The 23,787-nt window shown below is 34.2% G+C and overlaps 1 protein-coding gene across 13 annotated transcripts in view; it reads left to right on the top strand.

The window, feature by feature from the left end:
- LOC115445541 (TLD domain-containing protein 2) overlaps nucleotides 1-23,185 on the top strand; it is a 112,144-nt gene extending 88,959 nt beyond the window's left edge. For 7 of the 13 annotated variants that reach the window (XM_037444559.1, XM_037444558.1, XM_030171849.2 and 4 more), the window contains 7 exons: nucleotides 179-235; nucleotides 1,781-1,873; nucleotides 17,140-17,258; nucleotides 19,149-19,308; nucleotides 20,354-20,537; nucleotides 20,952-21,057; nucleotides 21,161-23,185. In XM_037444559.1, the coding sequence (XP_037300456.1) occupies nucleotides 179-235; nucleotides 1,781-1,873; nucleotides 17,140-17,258; nucleotides 19,149-19,308; nucleotides 20,354-20,537; nucleotides 20,952-21,057; nucleotides 21,161-21,296 (855 nt within the window). In that variant the 3' untranslated portion in view covers nucleotides 21,297-23,185. Of the gene's footprint in view, nucleotides 1-178; nucleotides 236-1,780; nucleotides 1,874-12,151; nucleotides 12,632-13,621; nucleotides 14,035-17,139; nucleotides 17,259-19,148; nucleotides 19,309-20,353; nucleotides 20,538-20,951; nucleotides 21,058-21,160 lie in introns of those variants that run through there. The other 6 variants (XM_030171857.2, XM_030171853.2, XM_030171856.2 and 3 more) reach the window with 3 other exon arrangements.
- The last annotated feature ends 602 nt before the right edge of the window (nucleotides 23,186-23,787 follow it).

Raw genomic sequence — 23,787 nt, 5'->3', positions numbered from 1 at the left:
AAAATTTTCAGTTACGAACTGTTGCAATATAAAGTCAACATTTTAAGAAATTCTAATTTAAGTTTTAAATATTAGAATGTACATGATAAACATAAAATAGACGTAGGCAGTGAGGGTGGAGTATTCTCGTTGTACTGGTCACGGTGACGTAACGCATATGTGTGTTGTGTTGTCGCAGGACGAGCGCACCGGCAGCACCGGCGACGTGTCCGACATCACGCGCGAGTCTTGGGAGGTAAGCACACTTGAATACTGGAATACGTTATTTATAACAATTACAAACGCGCTCTTGCAGACCATTTGCAGTACCTGCGTTTGAATTATGTGTCCACAAAAACACGAATAAAATCTAGAATTTTAATGATACATTTTATTGAGCCAAATAAAAAGTTTATCGGTATTGAATGATATGAGACAAGAAACCGATACTACGCGATTTTTATGTAAACCTTCTAGATGATACTATTGTTATTTGTTGACACATAATATCCTTGATATTGCAGCGTGGTCATTAATATTATGAATAATTAAGTATAATTGTTTCATCAATAATGATGACCATTCACACTATATTCAACCACACGTATATAAAATGCTATCAAATTAAATCCATGTTCGTGAGACCGTCACGAGTCAAACACGTGTTTATCATGTTTTTGGAAATTTCAAACACATTTCATGACTAACAGCGCTTCTTAACACACTCCTTTACAAAATTATGCATCGCACAGACTACATTACATAACACATTTATGTTTTTTGTACAATCAATTTGTGAGATCCTTTTATGGCACCGATATGGTTAGATTACCATTGTGGTGATGTGGCGTCAACGCGTCGTCAACAAAATAATTATACACCCTGCCGTAAACAGTTATGTGTGAAGTGAACTTTTTGAATTTACCGTTCTTAATGATACCATATCCAGGATTTGTTGCTAGTTCAAGCAAGTCACGTACGTTATGTATAATACGAATATAATTATTCGCGATTAAATAAAACATAAACATAATTTCGTGAAGGAAATTACTGGACTTGTCAGTAATTGTTTGGTCTAAAAGTACGTAAGTGACCAATTTGTATATTACTTTGTGCGGCAAAATTAAATGAGGTAAATAACATTCCTGATAACACGAGGAGTGGAGACAGGCAATATTTTATTCCGTTAATACAATCAATAGTAGGTAAACAAAAAGTATCGAAGGAAAAGAAATTATAGCCTGAAGAAGTTGTATTCGTATTTAATGTTCAGTTAATAAACAAAGGACCACAACAAAACTCACGAACATTCGCTCTCATTTGTGAACGCATTATCGCTTACAGTATAATACTTATTTGTCACAGCTCTATGGTCTAGTTATAACCGTTATGTATCAAATTGGATTTGCGTCCTACCTTTACATAGTACATACTGTACAATGTACCACATACACACGAGTTTCATTAAATATGACCGACTCAACTTATGTACCATTGCGAGTACATCATAATCAAACATTTGAACAAACAAATCAAACTTTTGACACAAAAAGGTTTATCCTTTCCCCGATTAATAATGTGGTAAATGCTAGAAATCACAAAATGTACGTCAATGATATTGACACATACTAATACTGATAATGACACAATGCACAAAATGTAGTATAAATTTAGATTATAATCATAAATATAGTTGTTTATGATCGTAATCCGCATTATGTGAAAAATGAAATGTTCAATTACCACGTTATTGTTCGGGGTTCAATAATTTTCTAATATCATTATATACGGTTGCGCATAGCTGCTGAAGGCACCGTACGTGAAAATATATTCTATAATGAAGAGCCAGGCCGAGGCGCTGGGCGACTCGCTCGGCGAGGAGCCGCAGCAGGAGGTACCATCTCTCTCGCATGAACACCACCGAATACGACTTGATAACATACAAATATCTGTGCATGTGGCTGTTGCAAGGGTCAAGTCTAATCCATTCATTGCATCATCAGGCTAAATGTCATTACATAATATTCGATTTAGTTTGTTTTGTTTTTAGAGAATTAGAATATAAAATAATTCTTAATTCTAATTAATGTACAAGATGACATTAATTTTATGTTAAAATGTATAAACTCATTGGTCTCGATTATTCTATATTGTGCTTGGAGCACGTGTTTGCCGCAAAAAATCTAATAGCAACTCACGTATGTAGCTTGTCGGAAATCTTACATAATTTTTATTACGAATATTATTCCATAACTATTTTTAAAAATAATAATAAAGTACAATTTAATTTGAACTCCCACGGTGTTATCAAATACTTTTATGTCCTATTAAAAACGCTGAAAACGTAGATACGATAACGTATCAAGTCTTATTCTGTGTGATCACTCTCAATGCGAGATTATGCACTTCTTCGCTAGAGATCTGCATTTTGCACCGTTTCTACTAGGGTCAAAAGTCAAGTGTGCCGTAGTATTGACTTTTGATGTCTTAATGTTAAGATATTTTGACTTTATTATGAATGATTTCTGTTATTAGGCTAGTTGTTGCACGAATGCACACTAGATATTTACACTATATAAATAAATTAGTAGATTGTACGAACTCGTCTGAATTTAAGCGACGAATTCACATATTATTATCTTTTTATCATTTTGATTTGAATATTGTAGTAGTTTTCAATATATGTAGTTGTTTTATTATAGTGGTTCGTTACTTAATTTCTAATTGTATTTATTTTTTATAAACCGCCTTACGCTTTGATATTGATTATGTGGTGTCACCAATATTATTTCCGAAATAATTGCGTGCTTAAATAAAAAACAAAATTACGTTATAAATGATAAAGGTAATGTAAGAAGTAAAACATCTCATACAGTTAAGGTGGTAGCTCAAGGTCCATTTTCATACATTTTGTTTCGGCTTTAATCTGGGTAACTAAACAAGTATTGGCAAGTAAAGAATTTAAATTCACGTCTAGTTAGTGATTAGTTCTCGCAGTTGAAAGAAAAATGTAAAATAATTAATAATCATGGATATTTCTGCCTTTAAAATTTCGTCATATTAAATTTTAAAGGCCGAAACAAAAATTCTAAACACAAAATTGCATTTAATACACGGCAGGAAATCTAAATTTTCAATATTTCTTTGCTAATTAAAGCGTTAGTTGAGATCCACTTTTTTTTTTTAATGCCTTTGTGGCGTAGTTATAATGCTTACGCGGTTTGCGTACAATAACCGCTCTGAGGTGCTAAATTCGAATCTCAGGTCGTGGCAGTTATTACTAATACTGGAAGTTTCCATCTTAAAAATTACTCTCATGTCTGATCAGCTCGGAGTCAGGAAGTTGGCGGTGTGATAACCCCGTACATCGGAAATCATGTAAAGCCGTTGGACTGCTCTTGATATCTATCCGGTCATGTTGTAATGCTGTTTGTCTGCACTACGAGAGTGTAAGAACAGAGAGTGCACCTGTGTATTACAAACTCGTGCACTATAATATCGGCTGATCTCTGTTGAGATTGGCCGCCGTGGTCTAAATTCGGCTAGGCTGGATTCAATACTTTTTGATTTTATTATAAGCACTTATAGCTTTAGTGAAGTGCGCACATGTAACTTACTTTAATAAATTGGTATAAAATGGATACAAAAGTAATAATGATTTGCAGTTTTTATATAACAGATACCTACCTGGTTGTACAGATTTAATGAGTTTTTAATAGCACCTTTATTAAATTTAAATGTACACATCATAAGATAAAATAACTATAAACCTTAATAACTAGAAGTAACTTACGTTGTAAAAACTGTCTTGTGTTATATAGCTCCCTGAAATAAATAATAAGAAAATGAACGTTTACTTGTACACCTTAGAATTTCTGTTGGATTTTTCGTATAGACTTATTTCACTTCAGTAAAGAATTGCGACACACGAGTCTTAAAACAACGACCATCCATATACATTAAAATAATACTCGTGCCCAGTCACACATTATATTTTTCTTCAACGTATGTCTTGGACGCCTAGTTGGTATGCATTATTTATGGATATGACTCTATGCGAATTGTCTAGCGGAGGTAAAAATTATCAAAGCTGCCATGTCTTTATAAATATACTACTGTACTTTAATTTTTTATTAAATTGAATAAATCTTTCACTGTTAAATGCAGGTTCGTGATTGTATTAGAAAATACATTTATTTTGCCTGTTCCTACAACTTATTTTGTATTGTTTTATATTCTAATAGCATACGTTCAATCACAAGGCAATATAATAAATACAGAGTTTGACGCATTATGCCACGTTATGAAGTTAATGAGCTAGACAAAAATAAACGAGTTTCCAGATCTCCGTCAGAGTTTTACAAGTTACAACGCAACTTGCAGAGAGCCTGCGGCCCCGCATGGAGATTATTAAAACGCCATCCGAAGGCCGTCAACTCGCATTCGTGCATTTTAAACACGAGTAATTATTAGAAAATAGTAGTTGTTACCTCCGCCAGTAGACAGTAATCTGCATTATACATTTTAGGTGTTACAATTTTGTCCCCATGTTCCATTACATTTCCACTTTTTACTATCAGAATGTAAATTAATATATTATATACATGTTTAAATGAGTGTAATTAAATTAAACTCACCGCACACGTTCATAACCTTATTACGTTCATAATTATGAAACCACAAACCTGTTTTTTACAAATTTGAATTGAATCTCTGAATGTGATATTATTATTTAGAGTTTTTAGATTCTCGATAATTTCCTCATGATATGAAAAATGTAATTTGGGCACTAAATAATAATTATATTTTTATCGAGTCAGTGGTTTCTGTACGAATTTAATTTCTAAAATTTTTGGAATGTAAACCTTTTTAAACTGCTGAAAATAGAATAATGTCAGATTGTCTTATAAAGTTGTAAGTCATGGTTAGAAAAATAAAGTTGTTGATAATGTAAATATTTAAAAATACACTACATTTACTATGCTATATAAATAATATTGTATCTGAGCAAAATGTCTCTGTTAACATCGTCTGGTGACGCGCAAAATTCGCCTATTGAGATGAAAGTAAGCGAGTTTATTTTGTAATAATATTAGCGCTGTACCAAATCAGCCTACTGCTGGTTACTATTACAAGGGGATAGGGCTTGATCTTCGTCCACGCCGGTCCTACGCGGATTCCTAAACTTCATATTTTCAGAGTACCATTAAAATCAGATCTACAGACTGCCACTTAATGTATTACTTCATCTTTAAAGCTAAAAAGACAATAATTAATAATACACGTGTAACTTAAAAATATAGAGTTGTTTGTGAGATCGAACTGGCGCGGAGACCTGCACCGACTTTGTAGGTAATAACATGCCTGCTAGGCGGAATTATTCTATCTTCTTCATTTTACTTCATTTAACATATTGCTTTAAATTATTTATTTGTTATACTAAGTAATATGAGGTGCTGTTTGTTTCGTCTAACATATCGGACATTTGACTTCCCTCATTCTATATAAACTGCAAGATAATAAATACAATAAAAAATAAAATTACAGCACTTCGGAAACTACTAGAACCGCAACATAAATAATACAGTTAAAACCCGCGTAATTAGTAAATTAAATAACTCTTTAATGGGTCTGTATATGCCATACGGCAAGGTGTGTAAAAATGGAATTTTACACTTATTAGTAATTCGTTTGATTTTGAATAAATTATACGTATAGGTATTTACATTGAAATATCTAATAGCGAAAGGATTTTAACCTATACCAATATTATTCAGAGGAAAAGTTTTCAACTTTATTTGGTTGTAGGAGTTATTTTCTGGAACTATTGAACTGATTTATAAAATTATTTCACTAATAGGAGACTACGTTACTTGCTCTATAGCAAGTGACGTAAGAAGGCTATGCTTCTTTTTGTCCCGGGGAAATACTTAACCCGGAAAACAGTCTCGCGCGGGCGGAGCCGCGCGTAAAAGTTAGTGTAGCATATTTACTGGTACATTTAGTAACGGGGCTGAGTTTGAATTCAAAGTATTATAAACTATGTGAACATATAATTAACATCTAAATAAAATGCTAATGGACATTTGTGTATGCGTTAACTACAATCGAAACTCGACAAGCAGCAGATAAGCTTATTTTGTTTGCGTCGCGCACAAGATGTACTGATAGACAAGAATAGGCATATCTAATGAGTATTCATCTACGTTATTACGTCACCTGCACCTGTAGCATTTATTTTTGTCATTGTGATCAAGGCTTGTGTAATGACAAAATCATCTGATAACAATGGAAAGATAGGCACATCCGGTTAGTTCGCGACTTGGTACCTGTATGGCCTTATATTACATACCTAGTAGTTAGTACATATGTCATTCGTACCCGAAACTAATACATAACAATAAGTACAATATAGTATCTTAATTAAGTTTTAAAACTGAATTGGAAAATTTATCAATGTCTTCATTGCGGTTAAACTCTCCAAGCATTTGGTAGATTAATAAAATATGGAATAGAATATAACACCGAATAAAATTTCTTAATTAACAGACTTCCTAAATATATAATTAACGTATTTTACTGTTAGTGGGCAATCATTAAGATGGAATACCAGTAATAAATTTATAATAACAATATAATTGCACCAGTATCAACTAGTTTGAATTATATAAATATGTGTATACATTCGTATTATACATTATTGTATTTGTGAAAAATTACCTCTCGATATATTTTAAATGTAATAAGTATACTAAAAGTACTTTCACGGAAAACCACTCATGAAATTTAATCTGAATTCTCAGTTGAATATTATGTATATGAAACGAAATTAATTTGAACTGCAGCCCAAAAAAACAAACCGTGAAATTAAAACATAAATTTGATTAATAAATTAATTCGTTTGTGCGTTAATTCCGACCTTGTCCGTCCATTTTGGTTTTTTCCGTTGTATATTTATATAAAGGAATTTATTGGTAATAATATACATAATTAAAATCCAATAGAATAATTTAAAAAGAGTTTTCGTGTTTACTTTAAGTTTACACGGACAGATATAAATGTAAGAGTTAAGTACAAGCTCCGTCAGTCGTCCGTTCTCATGTAGTTATTAGCTTATCGTAGTTAAGGTCCAGTTATTTTGTTTTCGTATCGGACGATATGGTTACGAAACATTGTTATATTTCTTCTAAAAGTACAATAATTATCATTTCAATATGTGTATGCAATATTAATATTTATATTATCACATCCGAAACTCTGTTACGGTTTCATGTTCCTATCAGTGCGAATATGATACTTTTACATAATGTTTTATAGTGGAGTGCCTGGAGCATTCAAAACCGTAAAACCTCGGATTAGAGTTATAGTGAATGAATTAATATGATCGATGTGAGATATTGTTTTTTAAACTATAAATTGCAATGTTTACCCAAAATTTTTTTGTGCACTCCATTTTTTCATTGTTTAAACAAATTATTATAAAAAAATTATGTTTGACCAAATATTTTCACTTTAAACAGTTTTTTTTTATTTATATGTTAAATCTTACCTGAGAAGACATATAGGAACATTTTTAAAAGATACCTGTGTATAAAAATAGCAGTAGGGATCTCGAACAGGTAGAAAAACGTGGAGGGGAGAGCGGAGCGACAGCTGCTATGTACAATGAAATTTCTCGGCCAGTTTAATTATAAATGGAACATACTCTATTGTGTACATTTAAAAAAATTAGGTAATTAATTACGACTAATGAAAAGAAAAAAAATATATTAGTACAAAATCTGTTTATTTAAATATATTACATTGTTGTCTACATCAAATATTTTCTTCTACTTCATCTATCTGTATAATAGGTGAAGTATTAGAACAACTATTTCCGCTGCACTATAAACATGCTACACTGCAGTATAAACATCTTTTTCTGCATCCACACGCAGCTCCACATCCCTTTTTGCAATTACAAAATAACATTTGCAAAAAATTATCCGGAGCAGGTAATTGATTTATTGTTATTGGGATGTACATGTTATTGGAATACTTCCATCACCAATTTTCAATAACTACGTCATTTTCTAGCCATATCTGAATTTGTAGGTACACTCTGTTAAGGTGCTCAAACGCTGCATCAGTTGTTAGAGGCAGTGATGACAAAAGAACACTCGTATTTTTGGCTGTTGCTTTTATGAAAGAATTGAACCTTAATGTATTTAAATCATGAGTTTTAGACGGAGCGCCATATAAACTCAAAATACATGCTACACCTGCTTGCAATATATTATAATTTTTGGCAAACTTAATTTTTCCTTTATTGAAAAACGCAGAAGTAATATCACAACCCGTAAAGGCATGTAAAAAAAGAATATGTTCTTTACAATTTGGTAATGATTTTTCTAAACATTTCGATGAAAATATTTTCTGTTGAACTTTGCCTCGGGATGGTTTTAGAAAATATATTTCACTATCTTTATCTACCAATGCCGTTAATATCACTAAGACATCGATATCTTCTGACTTTGCACGACTCAGTAAAAGTATTTAAAAATATCAATGAAGGCCCCAATAATATACTGCAAGCAGGTGTAGCATGTATTTTGAGTTTATATGGCACTCTGTCAAAAACTCATGATTTAAATACATTAAGGTTCAATTCTTTCATAAAAGCAACAGCCAAAAATACGAGTGTTCTTTTGTCATCACTGCCTCCAACTGATGCAGCGTTTGAGCCGTTAACAGAGTGTACCTACAAATTCAGATATGGCTAGGAAATGACGTAGTTATTGAAAATTGGTGATGGAAGTATTCCAATAACATGTATATCCCAATAACAATAAATCAATTACCTGCTCCGGATAATTTTTTGAAAATGTTATTTTGTAATTGCAAAAAGGGATGTGGAGCTGCGTGTGGATGCAGAAAAAGTGGTTTATACTGCAGTGTAGCATGTTTATAGTGCAGCGGAAATAGTTGTTCCAATACTTCACCTATTATACAGATGATGAAGTAGAAGAAAATATTTGATGTAGACAACAATGTAATATATTTAAATAAACAGATTTTGTACTAATATATTTTTTTTCTTTTCATTAGTCGTAATTAATTACCTTATTTTTTTAAATGTACACAATAGAGTATGTTTCATTTATAATTAAACTGGCTGAGAAATTCTATTGTACATATAGTCCATTGAAAAGTTACATTTGGGGTTGCGTTTTTTAGAGGACGCAATTTTATTTTTTAGAAGTGTAGGGGGGGTCAGTGTAAAGCTAAAACCAAGTTTGTGGGGTCGCCACCCTTGTCCCACGGCCGCCATCTTGGGTTGAAATGGGTTTTACGATGTATCTCTTAAACTATTTATCTGACAAAAAATTATATACATTTTTGTTGCAAATTAAATTCTCTACAACTTTGGTCTAGTAACTTTTGTCGTAGAACTATAAATAAAAAGTTATAAGCAAAAATGTTAAGCAATTGCTTCATCTGTCCCAAAGCGATTCAGGATCCAGTAATTCGCGTACAAGCCGACAACCGCGGGTTTGTGTTGTACGTATTATGAACCTTATAAACACACGTTCTGATGACGTTGCAATGGACATTGCTTAACATTGAATTTCTTAACATTTTCGCTTATAACTTTTTATTTATAGTTCTACGACAAAAGTTACTAGACCAAAGTTGCAGAGAATTTAATTTGCAACAAAAATGTATATAATTTTTTTGTCAGATAAATAGTTTAAGAGATACATCGTAAAACCATTTCAACCCAAGATGGCGGCCGTGGGACAAGGGTGGCGACCCCACAAACTTGGTTTTAGCTTTACACTGACCCCCCCTACACTTCTAAAAAATAAAATTGCGTCCTCTAAAAAACGCAAGGTAAGGCCTAAAAAATGTAACATTTCAATGGACTAATAGCAGCTGTCGCTCCGCTCTGCCCTCCACGTTTTTCTACCTGTTCGAGATCCCTACTGCTATTTTTATACACAGGTATCTTTGAAAAATGTTCCTATACGTCTACTCAGGTAAGATATAATATATAAATAAAAAAACTACTGTTTAAAGTGAAAATATATGGTCAAACATAATTTTTTTATAATAATTTGTTTAATGGAGTGCACAAAATAAATTTGGGTAAACATTGCAATTTATAGTTTAAAAAACAATATCCCACATCGATCATATTAATTCATTCACTATAACTCTAATCCGAGGTGAAAACCCCCAGGCGCTCCACTATTATATTGAGTAGATTTTTAGACTGATGTTCTATAATTTTAACGCTTTTTAAAATGGATACTAGGTACATTTTGTGAAGATAAATTTTGTCGACATGTGTATCGCGTTTTTTTTAAAAGGCTAAGGTTAATTAAGGATATCCAATCACATGTCTGGCTCAAATGAAACTGACTGTGTTTCCTTACAGCCGGATATGTCTGGATAGATATGTCGTCTTTTAAATTTCAACAACTACCTAAAGATAGAACTGGTATTTTGGTGCATGGCTTTTTGTATGTCTCTTGAGAAGTTTGTGAACATAACATTATTTCTATATTTATTCGAGTTTAAAATAACATTAGAAAGTCAGCCTCTACATTTTAGAATCTGCGAAACACAACTCTTGTTGTGACTCTTCGTATGTGATGAGCACTAATGGGTTATAATTATTTCGGAATAAATTTACACCCACTAAGCTAGTGGATTTGTCCTCTGTCTCCTTGAATTACGGCTAATACATTTTACGAGAGTCAATTAATTTGCATGTCCAATTGTTGAAGAGACGTTTCAATTAAGGAGCTACGGCTGACGGCGTCGGGCTTCGTTATCACCTCGTCAGCTCTACATGTTAATCGCGATTAATTGTGCGCACCACAATGCTTCATTGTGCATCAACTCTGGGAGATTTATGCTCCAAATGCTTCTACCATGATGTTTAAAGTCAACTGCAAAAGCGCATGTAGTTTTATATTACGGATAGTATGATCTATTCGAAGTGTCTCGTGGTAGAGGGTTGTGAGAATTCAAATAGGTTGTCAGTGCATGGACGCACCATAACGTGACGGTGTTTTAAAGCGTGTTGTACGATACAGGAAAACAATAATTATCCATTTAATCGCAGTCAGTTCAAAAATGTCGAAAGGTTTTTTAATGTCATGGCGTTTGTGATACAGTAAGTAAGTAGTTGCTGTTCAGGTGTTCAGTGATAACCGGCTTTATAGTAAACATAAACTTGGAGACAACTTTTGCGTTGGACCTTCTAAAGTAACAGGTAATGCATTTATTGCATTGATTTAGTCCAATCAAGCCAATAATGATATCAGATGCACGGTCTTCTCTTTACCATATTGTTATATTAATATCTATGCTAATGAGTAGGAACTAAGTAAGAAATTAATCATTTTATAATCCTTGCTTAACTTGTAGCAAATTTAATCTCTGTATCCTATCACATTTTATATTAATAGCATTACAATGCTTTAGTGGGCAAACAGAATTAACTCAAAACTCCCGGTGTTATAAAATTGTCGTCATCGTCATGACTAATCCATTTTTTGGACTGGCCTCAAGGATTTTTTTGATAACATTCAATACAGTGAAAGGCACGATCGAATTGTTGTTTTCAATTTAAACGGGATACTTGGTATAATGGTTTGTTATCTGATTGTCATTGTTATATTGATCGGTGAATGCTGTCGTATTATACGATAATTAAGTAAACTATGAATCCATTATAGTAGCGCCGCGACGTGGCCGTACTGGCCGCTGGAAGCCCGGATACAAAAGGGTTCTTATTACCTTCACACTCGGGTCAGCCGGTACGACACTGACATTACACCCAATGCCATCACCATCTGATAGCTAAATACTTCCACGTGAATAATTTACATCCTATGCCAAATTTATATTATTTCTACAAATATCTTAAAATATTGTTCATAATTACGTTAAGGCTCCGTGTAAAGTTCGGTCACCGTAGACTCTCCGCATACTACACCATCATTGACCTGATGTGAGCAGTGTATTATGGCTAATTGGTTCAGACACTAGTCATTTATTTCCGCACGTACGATGCGACGAGGCACTGAGCGGCAATGTTGTTGCCGTCACCACGGCGCGGCGCGGCGCGGTGGGGTCGCCGAAGCTAGCGTGCTGCGTGCCTTTCTTTTTATTTCTAGTTTCCCAACGATACCGCGTTGCTGAACTCGCTTCGCGCGACCGCAGCTGTAGGAAAAACATTTGAGGCGAATCGAGAAGTAGTTACACACCGCGACGCGTATCGTCCGCCTGTCGCGGCTTCCTCTCACTGTGCACGTAACTCTTTAGTGTTCCCGATTAATGTACACACTTAAAACTCGAAACAATAACAGACAGTTTTGTTTATAAGAATACGCGTTCAACGCCACCATTCAGTGTTTGGTTACAAAACCTTGGATTGCGTGGGTGATTTCTAAATAAAGCGTTGGCAATTTGTGATGTGGACGACGTGTTTTTTGCAGTGCAGTCTATATCTACCGCGAATCGCAAAACACTAAAACATTGGCACATTGCTTAAAAGTTGATAAAGTGTTCTATACAAATGCAGACGGTCAAATGGATAGAGATGGTCCACCTAGGGCCCACGGAGACGGAGCGATCGTCAAATTTCGACCATGCAAAGGTAAGACTGTGAGTCTGAGTTCCGTTATCGAAGCTTCGCGCAAATTATAATATTATATAAACATGAATCAGAATAGAATTAACAAACTATAAATCTTATAGAAAGAAGGATAAGATAAAAGTACCAATGTCCATAAATTAACGTACGCAACAGACATAATAATGTATTAAACACAATTTTGTGACGTGTTCGATGCAAAGTTTTTATGTGTTGAGGTCATTGTGTGTGTTTGATACGATAAGTCGGACAGTGTTTCTCATAAGAGCGCGTGTTTGTGCGCATTCCAATTTTCACACATGACTACGAGCCGGTCCGAAACGTGAGAGCTTTGCTAATGTTATGAACGAAACTCAAACACGTGTGTCTGGCGATCTATGTTTACATAGATTACTTGCGATAAATTAATTAATCTGTGTCATACGTCTAGTTCTTCATGAATTCTCATACCTCGACAAAACAAAAATTGTCTGTAAAATAGGAATTTATTACTCTATAAATAGAGAGAGAGGCGCATAATCACAACATGGACAAGGTCTAAAAGCTGTCTGTTCTATGTAGTAGCTTTGACCGTAAATGGTACTAGACGCCGTCCGATGTCATAGATCGCAATAGCTTATTAATTAAAAGTTAAATATTTGTTCAAATTTATAGAAGAGCTATATACTATATAAACTTCTATCATGAGCCATATTCAACCTCATTCTTCATTCACACCTGTCGTGATACTCGTATACTTAGTTTATTATGAAGTTTGCGATTTGAGTGAAATATTTTTGTATCTTTCATTGTTATCAGTCATTTAATTTTTATTAGTTGTTCACATAGGGCTTTTTATTTGGTTCGTATACGTATTTATCAATTTATCAAGAGATATAAATTATTGTTATTTTCGCTTATTTAAAAGCAGTAATCCCACTGGCTAATCCCAAGATTATGGTCATGAAAGATAGTTAATCGCGAGTTTTCTTTATACCCAAAAGAAATCGGTGCGCATCAGTAGATATTTCAATGCGATAGTGTCCTCATGGGCTCAAAAGGGAAACAGAAAATCCTCAATATGATATCGATAGTGAAATAATTTTACTTAGTACGGCGAGAAAAAAATCTGTTAAAATGGCACTCGGTGGAATCCAGCCTTGAATTGCAGTTATTGCAAAGTGCATAATTCTTGTGCCACGAAAACGAAGAGCGAAGTCTTATACAGGATGTTACGTTTCTTACGTAGAGTCGTTCGGAGAATAGTAGAGAAGGTGCGGAGAGTGGAAATGATAATGTTCAACATGACTGTCCGACGGCGGGGAACAATACATTCAATTTGCAGACGAGGCACTATTCATTCTATGTGCGACAGAGGAACGATGCACGCTGTGCGTAGGCGGGGTACTATACATTCCATATGCGAGGTGAGATTCAAAAATACGTCTTAAATGTAGACATATATTATTTTACATATCGACGGTTAAAAAAAGCCTTCATTCAACTTTTGAACGGTAAAAAAATCCGGACAAAATTTAATATATAATATCGCTAAGCGGTTAGTCAAATAAAGCATAATTACCATGGAAAACATGAATAAACACGACATGAAGTAAACTTTAATGTTCATATATTTTGGTAACAATGAAGAAAAAATGTAAGGTGTCTTAGGTCAACTTGTTAAAACGTACTTTGATATACTACATACTACACACATTTTTTATGCGAGTATTATGTAATTCTCAAGGTTTATAATTTGTGGGACATTTAAAAATTCGAATAAATGTACTACAATTTTGATAATTGATATCCAATCGAATCATATATAACAAATCATGACTTAGGACATAATATATATGTTATGATTATAACATATACTTATCAGTGACGTTATTTAAAATATTTTTTGTTTCTTCATCAAATATAATATGAAACGGTAAATCTTACATGTAATTTTGCTTAAAATGAGGATTTGTAACTGCAAGAAACTATTACTTTTTTTATAATATTTTAAAAATATTTAAGCAAAATTATAAAAGCTCTAGCCGTACGATAACTTAATAAAGTTTATGTGTAACGTTTAAATCATTAGATTTACGTTCCTAAGACCCAAATGTTCACCTAAACAAGTTAAATGGTGAAACTATGAAATAATTTTTTACTTCTACTAGTTTTATATTAAAAATAATGCACGCAATATTTAATTATAATCTTTAATTTGAACTGTACATATTTTGTGTAAATTGTGTCTTAATTCTATTACAAATATGATGCCATTTGCACCTAATCTAGTTCTACACTGCGAGCTGCAGCTAATTGAGGCATGGAGTCTAATTGTGGGTAACAATTATGGAACACAACTAGCACAATAGTCGTACTCTTGTTATGTCAGTTAGCAGTGAGATAATTGTATATCACTTGCCGCCATGAAATACAATCGTGTCCTTTAAGATTTAAAAACTTTGTTGAATGTACAGTTATGAATACATCCGACCTTTATAATGAATAAAACAAGAATTGCCGAAGTTTATTCACCTTGTTAATATAATTTTAATGAAAAAAGTGGGTTGCTTTGTCAATTCCTTGTTCATGATTTAAAAAGTGTTTGCTTTTATAATAAAGTGAGTCGATGAATTTGAAATTAGTAAATTGATTATACTTTCTACTTAATGGTAATTTCACAAATGTTATGTAATCTTAGATATTGCATGATCATTATTTTACCGACTCTGATGGTGGTTATAATATTGTGTTTAATGTATGTAGACGTGTCTCAGGTTACTTTATAAAAAAACAGTTATGGGAAAAGAAATATACGTTAAATGTAGTAATTATACCTTATAATCGAAAATTAAATAACATTATTATACAGCATAACTGCTGGAGACCTTATTGAGTTGTATAAAAATAACTTCGGCTACATAATATTTTTCAAATCACCATTCAATTAATATAATCATCAGCCTTAATGGAATGAAACGAAAATAACAAAATCGAGAATGATCCTTAAATTGCGTCGCGTCGCAATAACTAGAAGCAACATAAGAATATTAGTGTGAGATCACTTTAATAGTTGATTAAGATAAGGCACCGAGTCGTACGGTAGGAACGCGAAAACCGACCTAATTTATTGTCTTAAGTAGCGCTACTGACGTACGGCTCTATGCGACCGAGCAATATCTAAATAACAAAAACGCTTAACCATATTCAAAAACCTGTTTAGTTTCATTTAGATTAATAGTGTGCACGGAAATTAAGCACCGAATCTCAATGTGAGCTGTAGATTAAAAATTAATTAGAATGCATCACCTCACTACCATTTTAGGAATTTTTCACATCAACCTGCCACCCTCACCGTCATTGCATATTACGTTGTATATGATGTAAATGATAACTTGCTCGTGGTAATACTTTATTCTTTTACCTTGGGGAATTGCAGGAGAGTTGCTCTGACATTACAAGGTGACTCTACCTTGTAAATTGTAACTGAAGTACGTAACCATTTTTTGAAACAGTAAATTTTAATGGTATGTAGCATAAAAATGCCTACATTTTTAAATGAAACCTAATAAACAAATGACTTCATATAACCCTATTGGGGCATAAAATATGCTCTTCTTAAATGTACAGATCATGGTTTGAGAATACTGTTCAGTATTAAAAGAAAATTCCCTTTGTATTGGAGTTTGGACATAGGTTACCGAAAGTTGGCCGCGCTTGCTATCATATTGCGGTTGGTGAATTTCATTATTCATGCATCTTTATAAATATATTAATAATTTTCTGTTGGCATGATCTGCACATGAACGGGAATGTTTGTCATATTATGATTAGTTGCACTTTAGTTTACTATAGTGAAGTTTAACGAATAGCGCTAAAGTCACAAATTTATAATTATTATTTACAATTGCGTACACAATTCTGGATAATAGTTGTATAAGTAAAATGATTTTGTTGTCATGTTATTTACAAGAAATCGACAATGTTAACTGTTTTCACAAGAAATCGACATAAAATATAAATAACGCTAAAAGTTTCACATTGTATAAGTATTTAATTGTATAACGTAAAAGCAAACAGAAATTGAACAAATAGTTATTATTGTGTAAATGTGATAACAATATTAATAAAGGTGTTGTGTATGCTATTGTATATTGTACTAATGGTTAAGGCTCCACTTATCGTTGGTTACAATATTATATCGATACCTCTACACCATGCGTTACTGCGTAACAATCCATACAATCTGTAGACTCTTAATTTAAAATGAGAATAATACCGATTTCAAGCCTTTTCATTCTAAAGTGATTAATTATTTTCTCCATATGTATAAGAAAAACAATAAAAAGAAAATGCGTGTTGGGAATGAGGTATCGAAATGTCAATTCAGAGAAACAGCATGATCTTTGTATGATTGAATCAATTATATCTGCTGTACGCAATCGAAGACCCTAGAGGATGCTAGGGCTGCGTATATTTCATAAAATTAATAAATTCTGTAATATAGATGTAAGGTATTCTTAAATGCTTAGGTTCTGTCGATGAGCGATGAACTCCGACGGGCGCTGTACTCGTCGGGCGCCTCCGTCGACATGGAGTTCTCGCCGCCTGACCTCATCGGCACCTCGGAGATATTCACCATGGAACACAGGTAACATCACCCTTATCTATACACATATCTGCTGTTTATTTAAGGTATGCTTGGTTTTTAAATCAATTACCAATAATCAGTCAAGTCTTCATGCGTATATTGTTGGTATAAGCTATTTTTGGATTCCAGTAAATTTGGTGTGAGGCTTTCGAAATTTAAATTTCGGCTTAAATACACATCTATAATGTCTTCATCGTTCACTTGGATATATTCATTTGTATCCATGCTAAACTTAATTTACGTGTTTCTTGAAGGGACTTGTTCTTTACAATATTATCAGTGGTGAAATGCCAGTACCTTCAGTTTGCCGATATCAACTTTAGAGATTAGTTGCTTCAGTTGCTTTTTAGTTAGGTTTGTAAACCGTGGATCCGCGATAAAAGGGCATACAAATCGCCTTTCAGTATGCGATACATTTACATTTTAAATAAACTGCAAAACACGTTTTCTTTTCGTTTCCGCGTTACAACTGCAAAAAATAGCATAACTAAGAACCGGTACATAATATATTGGTTTTACTGATTTCAGCATTTATAGGTATAACTATTGTGTCCCGTTCGCTATAAAATGTTCATTAATTAGGCGGTCTGATTATAACATTTTTTTAAATAAAGGTTGTTAAAATGTGAAACCGGTGTGGGCAGATCGTGAACTACGGCTGTCAACGGCCGCTTGATATGTTCCGGATTTTCGAGTTGAAATAATTTCGTTTTTGTACATTTATAGAAGGCTTTACCATTCAAGTAAATGATTTATTACCTACCTAAAATAATGCATATTCTTTGAATTACTTGATAAACTAATATTACAGTTATAGGATATGCATTCATGGAAGAGAGCTGTCGATTAGGTAAAGACGATGAAAATACTGGTTGATTCTAAATTCTAAGCCATAGAATTACCTTACCAAATAAAAAAGTGATCCGAGTTTTTACGAAGGAAATCATATTCTTTTCAAGTTAAATAAATGCATCAGTTTGCTTATACATGTACATAACATTTCAGAGAAGACTAAATGCCGTGTAATGTGTTCTTTTCAAAGCGAGGCTCCGTATATTTAAACGTGTGTGATGTTAGGATTATTTACACTGATCGGTAACAACACACTATCTAATGAATCCCGTCATGATATTAAATCAATACGTAAGCTTTTGCTTTACATTTCTGCAATCGTCGGCCTTGTGCCGTCGTGCTAGGTTGTTGTTCATCGAGTCGGAAGGCCGTGTTGTTGCACTCGCTATTGTTTCGTGGCTTTTACTTTTCCATTAAAAATAGCTTCTCTAGTTTACACTAAATCGGTATAACGGTACTAAAATTAGAGCACGTTGTAGTATTGTAGAAGTCCGTATTTAGAGACAGTTGTAAAAAGTATTGTCGTATTCTACTTTGTCATGATAGTTCCTGCTTTAAGAATTTAACAGCCTTGTACATTCTACAATGGATGTAGAGTAAATGAAGGAAAATGACAAAGTGGCAGAATACACCAAACTTAACGAGACAACTTAGAATTTGCTGGCGTGGCAATCTAATCTAACCCCTCCGTTTGTTTCATCTCATGTCAATTAGTAGCCCGTAGGCGATGCAAATTATGATTCTTTCGTATCCCGTTTTTACCCATAAACTTTAAAATGTGTTATGATTTCTTAAGTTTACGCGAATGTTATACATTTAAATTAAACTATTTTACGAATTATATCGCGGTTTTAATATTTTACTTTTCTAGTTTTGCAAAGTCAGAGTTTGCGGATGAACAACACCTCAGTCCCCCCCTGTGACCATGAAGGCTGCAAAGTCTTCGAAACGTCGGGAGAAAAGTAAAATATTAAAACTGCGATAAAATTCGTAAAATAGTTAAATTTAAATGTTTAAAATGTGTGTTGTTGTTTGCAGGGAGAAGCTGTGCAGCGTGCTGCCGGCGCGCGCGCAGGGCTACATGTGGTCGCTCGCGTTCAGCACCAGCCAGCACGGGTTCTCGCTCGCCTCCATGTACCGCAAGATGCAGCGCGTCGACAGCCCCGTGCTGCTCGTCATACAGGACACCGATAACAACGTTAGTACCACACGTTACCATGCAATTACTTGTTAAGGGATACTGCCAGGCATCAAATGAAAAGTTTCTGAAGTGTTATCGCCATTGGCGGCTTAAGCCGGTGCGAACCCTAGGACTAGATTGGTTAACAGGGTAATCAAAGGATTACGGGAAAACGTCCGGGGCCTGGCCTTGGTCTTTACCAAGGCGCCGCGCGAGGCCGAGGACGTTTTCCCGGTGCAATTTACAATCCGTTTAATAAATATACCTAATATTGTAACAAATCTACACATAGTCCAACTTATCCCTGTTAGCTCAGTATTTATCTGTGTATTAAAAAAACAAAGGCGTACATTTGTAGCTGTGCAATAGGAATAATAGCGAAAAACAACGATGTACGACAATTACGTTCAATTATCATCTCTTGGACGTCTCATCGAAATAACAACACAAATGCAGTATGCCGCTGGTAAAGCAGCAAATTAAATAATGACGGCCCTGTGTATTATTCTAGAAACTAGAGCATACTAAATGCCTTCCAATACCAGTATTGTTTGTTGACATAGAAACAGATGAGATACATTATGAATTTGCATTTGTGATACCAATGTTGAGTGCTCATCGTTATTCCACCGTATAAATAATTGAGGTAGTAGTTCCATAACAGATATGTTAATATTTTGCAATATAATCTTAATGTATTTTACAAATATATAGTTATTTGTGAAGGGCACAAAACATAATTTAAGTAATTATTGAAAGCAATAAATATAAAACTTGTTTTTTTTTTAAAGATACATGAAATTTTTACTGTCTCGGTGGCGTAGTTGTGTTGCTGTGTGACGCTGCGATGCGCTGTGATAAAGAGATATTTAGGTCATTAGACTCAATAATAGCCTGGAGTTTAATATAGTCCCCTACTACATTGCCTAAAATGTCAAGCGAAGTGTAATTTTTTTTTTGTTCAACACAAGACCTATGCGTAACAACGATATGTGGGTAACAACTTTAATTACCTTTGAAAAGGGAAAGTTAATGAATATTAAAAACTTACGAACACTTGCAGGTGTTCGGGGCGCTGACATCGTGCGCCCTGCATCCTTCGGAGCATTTCTACGGCACGGGCGAGTCGTTCCTGTTCGCGTTCCAGCGCGCGCCGGACGACGCGCCGCGACCCGCGCCCGCCGCGCAACTCCACTCCGCCGACAGCAACAAGATCGTCAAGGATGATAAGAAGGAAGAGAAGGAAGGTCAGTATTGAAAAAAATTAAGCTGATAATAATGGACCACAATATTATTTGTTTTGGATCAATCATCGATTACAATCCCTATTCAAATGTAGTCATCCATATAGGTAGCTGAACAAATTCAAAATTTCAAATCGCCTATACAATTTTACATTCTTAAAAAAAAAGTTTCTTCGAAAAACATAAAATTAAAAGGATTTCCTTTATTTCACATAAAATAAAATATTTCAGTAAAACTTAACGTATACAGGTGATATGAAGTACTTACTAAATTTGTTCAACTACTTTCGTACCATAGCCCAACGTGATAAATCGTTGATGTTGAACATAGTAATTACATGCAACTGCTGTATTATTATAACCAATAAAGTCAATTAAATCAGTAAAATAAAGACTTACTTTTTTTCTTCAAACTAGATCAAGCAGCTCCAGTGAAAACAAAGTTCAAATACTGGGGCTGGACTGGCGACAACATGTACTTTATTCGTGGAAGCAACGACAACATATCTATTGGGGCCGGAGAGTAAGTTTTAAGAAAATATATAATTTTTACCTCAAATCCAACTTTACAATATAATAAGAACAATTTGTTATATTGGTACTTATAATTTTTTTATCAATTCCAGCGGCAAATTCGGAATATGGCTCGACGGCGATTTATACCTAGGGCGCACACAGCGGTGCAAGACATACGGCAACGAGATGCTGACGACACGGGAAGACTTCATCGTCAAGATCATGGAGTGTTGGACCTTCATCTGAGCGGTGCGCAAATGATGCCCTGATCTATCGTTGTACACCGCAGCATCGCTTGCGCCTGCGAAGGCTAAGCGCTCCTCGTTCTATTTTCAATAAAAGCTTTAGATTATCTTATGAAATTTGCTTCGAAGATTTGACACCTTTACAAGTCTGTCTATTGGACTTTAGTACGGTTGAGTCTTAAAGATTTTGTATTCGCACTGCGGCTCACGACCTTTCGGCACGATCAGTACCGATCTGCCGACAAAGACAATATCTTGAAACGTCTACGCGCATTTCTAGTCAAATATATTGAAACTTGACCAAGGTTTTCATCCTCCTCGGAACATATAGAGGCATGTTCGGATACTAGTGCCGCGGCTCACGCGGGCGCCGCCCGCCACTCTCCAGGGAGCGAGTGCATTAATCCTAGTCAATTGTCATTCGTAAGTAGGTTGAAACTTTATGAAGTTGGAAAGAGGTCACGTCGGTGAGCTCTAGGGTAAATAAAGCATAGGTCGCATTGCGGCGCGGTCGGGAGTGCCGGCGCTCGAGTCGCGACAGCCGACTCCCGCCACCGGACACTCCGCCGGACCGAAATGATTACGTGTCAATTCATACAATTATAATGTGCATTGTTGTTAAGAAAATTAAAAGCATACATATTTGTAACAAAAAAAAATCATTGTATAATGTTACGTAGAACTTTACACATATTTAACGAATCAATGTTATTGTTTAGACGCAGACTTATCAGTCAGTATTGATCGTAGATGTATTCCTATTGATTTCGCCTCCATGCATCGTACGGCGCAGGGTTGCTTGTTCGTGGCTGCGAGCGGTATTCGTCGAGCCCCGACAGCCTCGTGCGCTTATTGAATATACTATATAAAAAATACTAATGTGTTTCAGCGACATTATCATTATAAATTAATATTACTATTTATGTTTCGTGTAGTAGATTTTATATGTTATGTTGTAGTGTTTGGATGTACTGAGTCATAATATTAAGTTAGTGAACGTAATTATGTTACACTTTCACTGTGATTTGATTAACTATGGTTGCATTTTGTTAATGATTGAGGCGTTATTTCACTCATCGCGATATACATCGAGTTAATGTTACAATATCATATCTTAGTTCCTCCGTATTTCCTCACGTGCATAATGTAAAAGAATATAAACCATAGATTAAATACATAAATTATTCAGAGAAGACAGATTGTTTGGTGACGTAACGCTTCACTACAGAAATGAGTAGCCAATATATAATATTAACTAAATAGTAAATAAAATCTTAAATACTAGTAATGTTAGAGTGCTTGATGAATGTAATCGTCATTGTGCTTAGTAATCGTTAGCATGTTACTCAGACGTATTCGTTGATATAATATTTATTTACCAGTTGTAAGAGCACCATAAGTCGCAAGCTATCAGCGTCACTGTAGCTAACCGTTATGGCCAGTATGTGGCGTACACTTACTTTGTGTGTATTTACAGCTGCAAAGTAATATATTTTTCTTGGAAGTGCACGCGTAACCACTTTATTGTTATAATGGCAGTAGATAAAATGTAAACAATGAAAAAAATAACTATATAATGTGCGCCGTTTACGCGTGCGTTTAAATACAGTATATTTTGATGTTATTATTTGTGTACATCAGGTGTGTCATAGATGAAATTAGGTTAAAAATTATATTGGCATAATTATTATTGTTATAAATTTATAATCATTAGACTTGTTGAGTAGCAGTGGAAAATTTAATATTTATTTATTATGTTAAATATTTATGGTTTTCATCTTGCGATTGCTGTAGCCGCATTACTTTATTGGTGATTTATTATGTAATTCTAAGTTGTTAAAGTGTAAATCAAGCCATAATAATTGAAAATATATTCTTTGGAGAAAGTAATGTTTTTATTTCATAATCATTGAATTATAATATCTTCCTTATTTATATTAGTGGCTCAATAATGCCTGGGCCTTTGATTTCGATATCCGCGCGAGTTGTCGTACTGTTGATTGTAATCGTTATAGCCTCTACTATAGTTGTCTCTCTCCCTACGGTCATGGAAATCCCTGTTTCTGTCCCTATTGCCATGTCTTTCATATGGATGGTTTCGTCTGTTATCGCGGCGATCATTCCTTCTGCCGGAGTTATTGGGCACCCACCATGAATCAACAATAGGGGGTATCGAAACGCCAGCATTAAACACTTTCATGAATTCCTCATCGTTTTCAGTGAACCTGTCTTTGAATTCCTCCTCACACTTTTCCAAAAACTCTTTGTCTTCTGGTGAGAGTTTGTTACTGGCCATTATTATGTTAGTTTTCTGGGTATATTATCAAAGAATTTGTAACTGAAATAGAAATATATAATTAATTTAATTACATTATAGTTTTTTTTATAGGTACCTATAAAAATGTGTGTACACTTGTCTGTTTTCAAACTGGTTTTAAGCAGCATTCATAAATTAAAACTGTGTAAAGTTATTTCTGGCAGTTTGATCTAAG

Source organism: Manduca sexta, chromosome 28 (genome assembly GCF_014839805.1).
Source record: "Manduca sexta isolate Smith_Timp_Sample1 chromosome 28, JHU_Msex_v1.0, whole genome shotgun sequence".
Classification (NCBI taxonomy): Eukaryota; Metazoa; Arthropoda; class Insecta; order Lepidoptera; family Sphingidae; genus Manduca; species Manduca sexta.
Note: the sequence above shows the minus strand (reverse complement) of the source record. Positions and strands in the feature narration are given on the sequence as shown.